The following is a 12,104-nucleotide window of genomic DNA, read 5'->3' on the forward strand; positions in this document are numbered from 1 at the left end:
ATAAACTTATTGCCATATTGTATAGCTGATCATAAAATACCTTTAATACTAAACTTAAAATATAATTCTGAACTGTAAAGCATGTTCATTAAAGCATGATCCATGTACAACTTGCATCAGAACCACCTATAATTGAAGAAAAAAATTGATTTGGGATGATCCTACAGTGCTTGTTAAAAATGCAGTTTCCCTATGTGTACTGATACAGAACAACCTCCAAGACTCCAAGATACATTAAATGAGAAAAGGCAAGGTTCAGAACAATGTACGCTGTATCCAGCCATTTGTATAAAGACAAAGGGGAGCACATGTTGATGCTGACATGTGCACAGACCACGTGTGGAAGGATATACAAACGGATAACACTGCCTCTGGAAAGGGGAACCACGTAATGGGAAAACAGGGGGAGGCAGAAGGTATTTTATGCCGTAAACCCCTTTACAATTTTTGACTTTTGTAACATGTTATGAACAATCCGTTCAAACAACTAAGAGAAAGTCCATCTTAGAATGCACATTCTCAGGCTTATTCTGGCCCTCCTTAGAATTTCTGGAATTAGGGTTTAGGAATCTTAATTTCTAGAATGGTCCCCACATGACTCTCATGAACAAATTTGAGATCACTGCTATGAATATTATCTATGACACTATAAAATTTGCCCTTTATTGGGAAAAATTTTTAAGTTAGCTCTGCCAAATTCAGTACAAAAGATGGTGAATCCATTAAAGTAACTGTTTATAACTTAAATTCACAACATATACTGACAACATAATAGCATGACCATGCAAAAGATTTGATGCTTTGTCAATAAGCAAAGAAAATTATTTAAAATACTGTTGACTTAAAATAATCAGAGATCCTTTCTTATGCTGTTTATGCAAGTTTCCTTTTCCTTTTTTTTTTTTTTGGGTGAAGTAGAAAAGGATAGCTTTATTTCTTTGCCAGGCAAAGGGGGACACAGTGGGCTCCTGACCTTGAAGAAAACTACATTTCTCTGTTCGAATCTGCCCTTTGGAACTCAGGGAAGGTCATGGAGGCTGGAGTCCTGACTACAGAAAATGGGGGACAAAAGGGCCTCCATGCCCGGGAGCCCTATAGGGCCTCACTCAGTTTCACTCCACCCTTTTCATTGATACTCCTCAATCTTGAGGACAGATATTGGACAAGAAAGGGAACAATCATTTTGGATAGAGATGAAGTTTTCATTTTTAATACTAGGTTATTTAAAGAAATAGAAGAAACAATAGTGGTGAAGACAAAAATCTAATTTGTAATGCATCATGTAATTGGGGGATGGTTGAATTAATTTGTTTTATCTGGGTTATCATTACTGAAACATAAGCATGTACTATAATAACAAGGAGAGCTAGTTTGAGATGCAGAGAAAACTGATAAATTGCCGAAACAACTGGTTCAAGAACGCATTAGCATGATAACCAATGCTTCTTTTGACTAGAAAGTTTATAATTTTCTTTAAAAACTGTCAAAGCAGAAGTATTTGTATATTAACAAATACTCCAGTCAACTTTATTTCATATAAGATGGTTAATGTGAATCTAGCTACAGCTGTGAAAACCATTAAGCCACGCAAAAAATAAATAATACTGAAATAATTATCTTCGTAAAAAAAATTTAAGTGGCACCACTTGTATATCTGGATGAAGACACCTGAAACTAAATGCAAAAATTTGGAACTTGGGCTGAGAACATTTTTAGAACATAATTAATTGCAAGATGAAGGGAGCAGGCTGGCAAAGTGCTGAGCATAAACTTTGATACCTGACTTTCAATTTCAACTCCGTCACTAAATTGGTGTACTAACGTACTAACTTTAATTAGCCACTCTGGGCTTTAGTTTCCTCACCTAAAAAATAAGAAATACAGCGCCTTCACTTATTCTTAATTTGTTATGGTAGTTTTAAACAGGAAAACGTGTGAAAGACCTAGCATGGTGTCTGTCATTAGTGAGTGATAAATGTCAGTTCTTTTCTTCTCTCTTAAGTAAGAAAACTGTGAGAAACAAAATTCCAAATTTTTTTTACTGGGTGACTAAAATGAGACCCGGAAAGATTTAAAAAAAAAAGAAAAGATGCTTGCTTGAGTTACAAAGATAGTATGTGACAAAATTTGGGAGAAAAAACAGAGTCTCCCGTGCTACTTCCCCCAGCGGTTGTCTTCTACAGTCTCCTGGTCCTCTAAGAGCCTGGGGGAAGATTCTGACCCAAGAAAGAAATTGAATGAATATGGTATTGAATTACACAATCTTCTGGAAATTATGTGCCCAGGAAACAGCATTTGTCAGAAATAACAAGATGTAAGTAGCCAATAAATTTGAATATGGTTTTACTGAAGCATACGTCATTTCAAAGCAGAAGTATTTATGTCAATTCTAACATATAATACAGTTAAGTCATTATATGAATTTAAGTTTTTATTTGTGTATTTCACTGTAGTGCTGTGACAAAATGACATTTGTGTACCAGAGCATACATATATCAACAGTAAGATGTAACTTTTCATTACACCACTGCTAGAATATTTAGCTTTTTGTAGGACACATAAGCAGGTAAGATGGCCACACCAAATAATTTTCTGTTTTTTTTCCTTAGATAACCTTAATTTTTTAAAATCAGTAATACTCTATCAACCTCACTGTTAATAGAACTGTAAATTATTTGGGCGATGGGGTGTGGGGACAAGGGGGAGGGGTAATTCAACTGTTAGACTGTAGTAGTCGCTAGAGTAATCTCACACACACCAATAACGAATGTCTTCATAATTAAGGGCTAGTTACTGTTGTTAGTTGCACAATGATACAGTTCCTTTTGAAAATATTGGTCAGCCCACTTATATATGAAAAATGCCCTTTCCACTTATGCAGAAAAAAAAATATTCAGAAAGTTATTTTTGGCCTTGCTATGTCAAAAAGTCAACTGTACAAAGATCTACGTGTCAAACCTAAAATTATAATTTTAAAAGTATTAAAAACAAAAATGTCATGCATTTTTATTATCAATTATGCAGAGGCTTTAAAACTGTCGCAAGACCATATAGTATATATTAGCTTTTATACTGCTAATGCACAACTAACAGCAAACTTGATTAGATTAACAGAAATCTGTCTTAATTGCACCTTTATATATCACACTAGAGAGACAAATGCCACAAGATCTGCAGAAACATTGAGTTCTGAGCACTTAAATGGCAGGATAACTTTTTTGTGTTGTAATCTATCACATAAAGAATAACAAAAGGAAGAAATTCTGCAGTCTCACGTTACAAAAAAACGTACTGCTGTAAAATATTAAGAGAGGGTAAAGGATATCTGTAACACAAAGTAACAACTAGTATCAAACAGCAAACAAAACCTCTAAATAAAAATATCAAAATACACATAGCAACTGAGCACAAATACTGCATTAAATATAGTAAAGATTTAATAGGACTAGTTAATAAAAGACACAAATATAGGGGGAGCTAGGGCAACCAGTAAATAAAACCAAAAATAATGGGAAAAAAAAAATCAGAACAATTGTTTTTCCCCTAGTTGGAGCACAATTTTGGGGGGGTGTCTTTCCATTCATATAATACCTAACACTGTACATTAAAAGATTTTAATATCGTAGAAAAACTTGGTTCTTCCATGAAATTCTTTAAATTCTTGATAATTTTTTCAAAGTAGACATCATTATGAATGAAAAACAGCCAATAAATGGGCACCTGTTGCCTTTTAACACTGCAGATTTTACAGAAACTTTTTAAAAGTTATCATAATCCTTTTTGTCTTTTTTCCCCTCAGCTTCAAATCCATCAACTCCATCACTATCCCTTCTTCGTTTCCTGTTGTTGTGGATGTTAAAACGTTGGCTCATTTGGGGTAGTGGATCCATGCCCAGAACTTTGTGTATCTGGCGGAATGCAAGGAGTCTCAATGCAAACTACAACAACAAAAAGAGTCAGAATTTAGTTAATTTAAAAAACCAGTATTAATTCTTATTAGATTTATAGCCCCAAATGACAATATAAAAAAGCATGTTTAATGAAAGAAACATCTTGAACGATATTAAATTTCACAAATGAAATACTCCATATGTTCTGATGTTTTTATTTTCAGGCTTTAATGTGTACATGCTGTTTTGTTTTTTAAAGCATAAGTTAAAAAAATAATTCTTAAAAAAAATTAGTATAATGTTCATTAAAAAAATCCTAAAACAATATACAGCAAAAGAAAAAGTGTCTCACTTATTGAATGAACATCTCTTTGGTTCATACTCACTCATCTTCCCACTTTCCCTGTGGATGCCCACGTACACAGGCTCAGGCATGGGGTACACGTGTGCGTGCACACACACACTTCCCCCCGTGTTTACAAAATGAGGATTATACTTCTACAACTTGTTACTTCATGAACTAAAAAAAAAGATTTTTCACTATGTGGCTATGTATACATAGGAATATGTTAGGCATCAATGTCACAAGACCTATGTGTCACAAGGTATTTGAGACATAATTCCCCAGTTTTCTGGGGGATATATACCCTTTAAACTAATATAAGGAAATTTTACAGTCATTTGATCAAATGGCAATTTTCACTACATAGTTAAACCTTCAATATAACTGTTTAGACTATTTCTTGATATAATTCCCATATAAAATTTGTCCCCTTAAAGTGTACAATTCAGTGGGGTTTTTTTAGTATATTTACAAAGTTTTTCAACCATAACCACTCTCTAATTCCAGAACATTTTCATCACCACCTCTCACCCATAAAAAAACCCCATGGCCCAACAGCAGTCATTCCTCAATTCCTCTACCCTGAGGCCCTCACAACCACTAATCTACTTTTCTATCTTGATAGATTTGTCTACTATGGACATTTCATATAAATGAAATCATACAATATGACTGTGTCTGGCTTCTTTTACTTATATTAAGGTTTTCAAGATTCATCTACATTATATTATGTATCAGCACTTCATTCCTTTTAATGGCTGAGTAATTTTCCACTGTATGAATATACCGCATTTGTTTATCCACCTATCCATCAACTGATATACACTGGGATGTTTTTCCACTTTTTGGCAATTATGCACAATGCTTCTACGAATATTTGTGCATAAATGAAAAAAAATTATTTTTTATTTTTTGTGTATAACTTTTTAATGAACATGTATTTGCAGTTCTTTGAATATACTTAGGAGTCAAACTGCTGAGTCATATGGTAACTCTATGTTTAACTTATTGAGGAAGTGCCAAACTGTTTTCCACAGTGGCTGCTATTCAGACTATTTTTAATCCCTGTTTATTTTCTTCAGCTGAGATACAGTTATTGACTACAATCATCCAAGTGAGAATTTACTGTTCTAAAACTTTTTTCCAGATTAGATGAGTCTAGTTCCTTAGAAGTCTCCTCATACATTGATTGGCTTTTCAAACCTTGAAAAGTCCCCAAATCATCTTGGTTGGAACTTGATACAGCATTCTGTGTAAGCCTGCAGTTCTGGATCTTTGGCAGTACTGGGTACTTCTCTATCTCGTCTAAGTTATAAGGCTGTTAACTTTCTGAAGTGAAACTAGGAACATTTATCATAACAGAATACTGATTCTTTATTTAGAGATACTTACAAAAGGTCCTTCCCAAAGATAAACAGAATAATGTTTTCTTCTGTATTAAAAGAAAATATCCAAAGATATCTGGTGTATAATAAGGAATAGTAATACACTTCCACCACAGACATATTGCTACTGATCATCAGCTTTTTCTAATACTAGGAGTTTCTAAATAGAAGAGTACTCCAGTAAGGAAAACTAAAATAGCATCTGAGGATGGAGTGCACACTGTAAGCTCTTGTTCTGCATGTGATTGATATATATTCCTAAATTCTAACAAGAGGAGAGATTTCTACTGTGTAACTGTAAATTATTTAGCAGCAAACAAAATTTGAGGATACTGAAATTATTCCCATAAAAAGTCATCTTGGAATTTTTAAACAATATCAAAGGAGACAAGGTTTACTTAATTCCTTTTTTGAGGGGGCGGATTAACCTTATTCTCCTCTTGGTACACTTCTGGACTCAAAAAAAGAAAGCAATAGCAGTTTCAGACTGATTGAAATGTTAACTTATTTAATCTTCCCAACAATCCTATTTGAGACAGACACTGCTCTTATCCCTTACAGATGAGCGGGCAGAGCTGCTATTCAAACTCAGGGAGTCTTGACTTCAGGGCCCACACTTTTAATTACCACATTCGCTGGCTTTTTCAGTGGCAGGAAAGGCTAAATCATAACAAAAATTTCCATAAACCATACAACATATCACTTCTGTACATACAGAGGACATAAATAGCTTCTCTACTGACCTTGATATACAACGTAATACCAAGATTTAGAGACACTGAAAATACTGCTGTATTTTTATGTTTATATAATACACTTAAAGAGACACGCACATAGTTAAAATAATAAACTTGAAGATTACATTGATGAAATCTAGTTTAAATTATATCCTCTCTAAGGGTTTACTTACAGTGATTTTTTCTAAAGGACAATTATAAAAAACCAAAACTTTAAGGGCAGTGATACAACAAAGCTTTGGGATTGGGAACACACTGGTACCTGTGCACTGGATGTGATGTCTTCACGCTGCTGGTCAGTCATTGTTGCCAAGGTATCAAAGGGATCCTTCTCACAAGGATCCAGAAGTCCAGGACTACCTACAGCAATCACCGTAGGGAGAAAAAAGCATTATCATCATCCATTTGTAAAATAAAGAAGAGTTCTCATTCAACCATCAAACACAAAAACATACATTAAAAATGAAGTAAAACTTACCTTTAAGAATAATCCCTGAAGAAATGCACTCAAACACTCTTCTCAGTGCATCTCCAGGACTCTGAGGACTAGAAGCACTACTGATTGCTTTCTCTACTAGTAACTCCATAGCCTAAAAACAAAAAAATAAAAATGTGCTTAACAGCTTACAGCCCAAAGGAATTATTCATTTTCAAATACCAGAATGACAAACTACCTGCAAAACTGTCAATAAAAAATTTAAAGATTGAAAAAGTTAACATAGACCGAGTCACAAAATTAGAAAAAAATTACATATAGTATAAAAACACTCAAAATTAAATATTAAGTAATGAAAACAAAAATAATAAGACTATATAATTGACATCTTTAAAATATTTTATAATTTATGCTAAATGAAAAATAGATTAATAGGTTTTTTGTTATTTTTAGTTGTTATCCTTTCCTATTAAAATATGACAGTCCTTAAAATTCTTTCGATATTTAGGACTCACGTACATATGTTCTTTAACACCTACCTACTGATACTAAGTCGTTAGAGCAAGACAGTATTCTACTAAGTAAAGAAGACTTTTGTTTTCTGTACGAACAATTATCTAATTTTCATTTACCATACAACTGTACTTCTATTATCCTTAAGGAAAACACAACTTATGCTTTCACTGTAAATTACATTTGAGAGACTCAAAATCTAAACCAATGAATAAAAGAAAAAAGTACAGATTTAGATCCAGAAAGTGTTTTGAAGGGTCTATTAGAAAAATTTGTTTCCACTTAAGAGTTTAAAAATTGAGATATAATGTACCACTCAGTGGTTCTTAGTGCATTTACAAAGTTGTTCAACCATAACCACTCTCTAATTCCAGAACATTTTCATCACCCCCCAAAAAAACTCCATACCTATTAGCAGTCATTCTCCATCCTCCCTTTCTTCCATCCCCTGGCAACCACTAAACCACTTTCTATTTCTATAGATTTGCCTCTTCTAGATACTTCATACAAAGAACCATATGTGACTTTTTGTATCTGGTTGGTTTCTTTCACTTAGCATAATGTTTAAGGTTTGTCCAAGTTGTAGCTTTTACTTAAATGATAAATAAAACCACCAATAACACTTCAAAGAAATTAAATAGATTGCAAACTAGAATGAAATCCTTAAAATGATACTGAAACTTAAAATACCTTAGGGAGAATCCATTTTTAGCTATATACTTAAAAAACTCATAAATTTAATCAGAGGTAAAAACTACATCCACCTATTCACCCCGAGGCCATTACTAAGATCTCTGAAGTAAGAATAATTCTTAAAAGGCTGGACATTTGGAGGCTTCAGTCCCAAACAAATTAGGAATAAATTGTAAGAGAGATGTGAATTAAAAGAGATAGTGCACATTAAGAGCTATAAAAAATGATAGCTGGAAGCAAGAAGTTAAAAAAATCTGAGAATAATGAATGTTAATAATGATAAATGTAAATTACAACAAAAAAATTAAGATGGTTCAGTTTATTCAACTGAAGAATGCAGTAAGATGTTCAAGACAATTTTTAAGGATTTTCATTTAAAAATTTTAGTATTTTAAGGAATCAGCTTCACTTATCTAGACAACTCTATGAATGTAGAATAAACACCTTTCCTTTCCAGACATGTATTATTTCCAGATGTCCAAAAGACTGAAATCTTTGAATATTAAAGGACTTTCAAGTGTCATTTATTTTGGATTTTTAAAAATTTTACTGTATTTAGTTTTTTGGCTTCGTCAGGTCTTAGTTGCGGCACGCGGGGTCTGCGTTGAGGCACATGGGGTCTTTCGTCTGGGTGCAGGCTCTTCATTGTGGCATGCGGGTTTTCCTCTAGTTGTGGAGCACAGGCTCCAGGGCAGGCGGCTCCAGAGTGCGTGGGCTCTGTAGTCTGCGGCACACGGACTCTCTCGTTGAGGTGCACGAGCTCAGTAGTTGTGGTGCCAGGCTTAGTTGTCCCGTGGCATGTGGGATCTTAGTTCCCCAACCAGGGGTCAAACCTGCACCCCCTGCATTGGAAGGTGGATTCTTTACCACAGGACCACCAGGGAAGTCCCCCAGATGTCATTTATTTTGAACCCCCCTGCCTAACCTAAGTGGCCAGTATGTAGAAAATACTCAATAGGACTTCCCTGGTGGCACAGTGGTTAAGAATCCGCCTGCCAATGCAGGGGACACGGGTTCGTGACCCGGTCTGGGAAGATCCCACATGCTGCGGAGCAGCTGGGCCCGTGAGCCATGGCCGCTGAGCCTGCGAGTCCAGAGCCTGTGCTCCGCAACAGGAGAGGCCACAACAGTGAGAGGCCCATGTACCACAAAAAAAAAGAAATGAAAAAGGAGAGATCACAACTGACACTGCAGAAATACAAAAGATCGTTAAGACACTACTACAAGCAACTATATGCCAATTAAATGGACAACCTGAAAGAAATGGACAAATCCTTGGAAAAGTAGAACCTACCAAGACTGAATCAGGAAGAATTCGAAAACATAAACCGGCCAATCCCAGGTAATGAAATTGAAACTGTAATTAAAAATCTTCCAACAAACAAAAGTCCAGGACCAGATGGCTTCACAGGCGAACGCTATCAAACATTTATAGAAGAGTTAACACCTATCCTTCTCAAGCTCTTCCAAAAAATTACAGAGGGAGGATCACTCCCCAAACTCATTCTACAAGGCCACCACCGCCCTGATATCAAAACCAGACAAAGAGATCACAAAAAAAGAAAATTATAGACCAAAATCACTGATGAACACAGACGCGAAAATCCTCAACAAATACTAGCAAACAGAATCCAGCAACACATTAAAAGGATCATACACCATGATCACATGGGATTTATCCAACGGATGCAAGGAATCTTCAATATAGGCAAAACAATCAATGTGATACACCATATTAACAAAATAAGGAATAAAAACCATATGATCATCTCAACAGATTCAGAAAAAGCTTTTGAAAAAATTCAACACTGATTTATGATGAAAACTCTCCAGAAAGTGGGCACAGAGGGAACCTACCTCAACATAATAAAGGCCATACACTATGCACCCACAGTAAACATCGTTATCAGTGGTGAAAACCTGAAAGCTTTTCCTCTAAGATCAGGAACAAGACAACGATGTCCACTCTCACCACTCTTTTTCAATATAGTATTGGAAGTCCTAGCCACAGCAATCAGAGAAGAAAAAGAAATAAAAGGAATACAAACTGGAAAAGAAGAAGTAAAACTGTCACCGTTTGCCGATGACATGACACTATACATAGAAAATCCTAAAGTGCCACTAGAAAACTACTAGAACTAATCAATGAATTTGGTAAGGTTGCAGGATACAAACGTAATGCACAGCAATCTCTTGAATTCTTATACACTAACAACGAAAGATCAGAAAGAGAAATTAAGGAAACAATCCCATTTACCATCGCAACAAAAAGAATAAAATACCTAGGTATAAACCTACTTAAGGAGGCAAAAGACCTGTACTCAGAAAACTATAAAACACTGATGAAAGAAATCAAAGATAACATAAATTGATGGAGAGATATTCCATGCTCCTGGACAGGAAGAACCTATATTGTGGAAATGACTATACTACCCAAAACAACCTACAGGTTCAATGTAATCCCTATCAAACTACCAACAGCATTTTTCACAGAACTAGAATAAGAAATTTTACAATTTGCATGGAAACACAAGAGAACCCGAAGAGTCAAAGCAATCTTGAGAAATAAAAACGGAGATGGAGGAATCAGGCTCCCAGACTTCAGACTATACTACAAAGCTACAGTAATCAAGACAGTGTGGTACTGGCACACACAAAAAAATCTAAATCAATGGAACAAGATAGAAAGCCCAGAGATAAACCCACAAACAAACGCTGTATGCTAATGCATATATATGGAATTTTAAAAAGCAGTACTGATGAACCTAGTGGCAGGGCAGGAATAAAGACACAGACATAGAGAACAGACTTGAGGGCACAGTGTGGTGAAGGGGAAGCTGGGATGAAGTGAGAGAGTAGCCCTGACATATATACACTACCAAATGTAAAATGGATGACTAGTGGGAAGCTGCTGCATAGAATAGGGAGATCAGCTTGGTGCTTTGTGATGACCTAGAGGGATGGGATAGGGAGGGTGGGAGGGAGGCTAAAGAGGGAGGAGATATGGGGATATACGTATACATATAGTTGATTCACATTATTGTACAGTAGAAACTAACACAACATTGTAAAGCATTTATACTCCAAAAAAGATGTGGAAAAAAAGAAACAAGTAAAAGGACAACATCAAAGATGAACAGAATCAAATTAAGAAAATGATTATTTAGGTTACAATGTGAAGCATCTTGGTGGCTGAAGTTATTTAAAGAAAGTATCTTAAATATTACCTATTAAATGATGTGAAACCTAGGATTATAATATTTGCTTAAAAAAACATTCATGTGTATATATTTTTCTTTCCCATCTTTAATAGTAGTAAGAAGAACAATGCTTAGTAAGGGGCAGGCACCATGCTAAGCACTTTTAAATAAATGATTTCATTTAATTTCTCATGACTAGATGCCACTATACCACAATTTTAAAGATTAAAAAAACAGAAAACCTTAAAGAGGTTAAAAGGTCATACAACTAGAAGCTTAAGGGGCTAGGATTTAAACCCAGGTCTTACTGACTCAAACCTGTTTTTTTTTTTTTTTTTTTTTTTAAAAAAAAATTTTTTTTTTTTTTAAAGACAACTGTATTTCAATAAATATCCTTTACAATTGGTCCAGACAGATAACATTATTAGTTTCCTTGGATAGTAGTTTCTAGTTCTGATAGAGGTAAAGGGCTATGAAAAAAAAAATACTTTGGGAGATTATGGTAACACAGGTACTTTCATTTGGTGGTAGTGTATACCTGTAAAACCTTCTTTAAAAAAAAAAAAAATCACACAGTTGGCAAGTTCAAAACCACATACTAATGAACCCAGTAATGTCAGTACTAAAGATTTACAATAGGGCTCTTACACTTAATGAAAACACAAAAAGTATTCAGTGAAGCTGTTTATCTGCAATGCACTGGAAACAATCTAAATATCAAACCCTAGGAAGTTTGGTCAACTAATTGTAATAGTAGTGAAGTTAGCCTCTTCATCATTATATAACTAACACTTACTGAGTGAGTGCTTATTAGATGCTAAGCACTGTTCTAAGCCTTTACATACATTAACCAATTTTAATCATCATAATCACCTCTTGGTGGTAGATACAACTATTATTCCAATTT

The 12,104-nt window shown here is 34.7% G+C and overlaps 1 protein-coding gene across 2 annotated transcripts in view; it reads right to left on the reverse strand.

Annotated features, from left to right (window-relative positions):
- Positions 1 to 2,326: 2,326 nt before the first annotated feature.
- The window catches only part of ZFR (zinc finger RNA binding protein), a 71,980-nt gene continuing 62,202 nt past the window's right edge, over positions 2,327 to 12,104 (reverse strand). Inside the window, exons 18-20 of one of the 2 annotated variants that reach the window (XM_024755769.1) lie at positions 6,834 to 6,945; positions 6,618 to 6,715; positions 2,327 to 3,938 (exon numbers count right to left, since the gene is read on the reverse strand). In XM_024755769.1, the coding sequence (XP_024611537.1) occupies positions 3,759 to 3,938; positions 6,618 to 6,715; positions 6,834 to 6,945 (390 nt within the window). In that variant the 3' untranslated portion in view covers positions 2,327 to 3,758. Of the gene's footprint in view, positions 3,939 to 6,617; positions 6,716 to 6,833; positions 6,946 to 12,104 lie in introns of those variants that run through there. The other variant, XR_003004625.1, reaches the window with a different exon arrangement.

This window comes from Neophocaena asiaeorientalis, unplaced genomic scaffold (assembly GCF_003031525.2).
Source record: "Neophocaena asiaeorientalis asiaeorientalis breed wild unplaced genomic scaffold, Neophocaena_asiaeorientalis_V1.1 scaffold93, whole genome shotgun sequence".
Taxonomy (NCBI): Eukaryota; Metazoa; Chordata; class Mammalia; order Artiodactyla; family Phocoenidae; genus Neophocaena; species Neophocaena asiaeorientalis.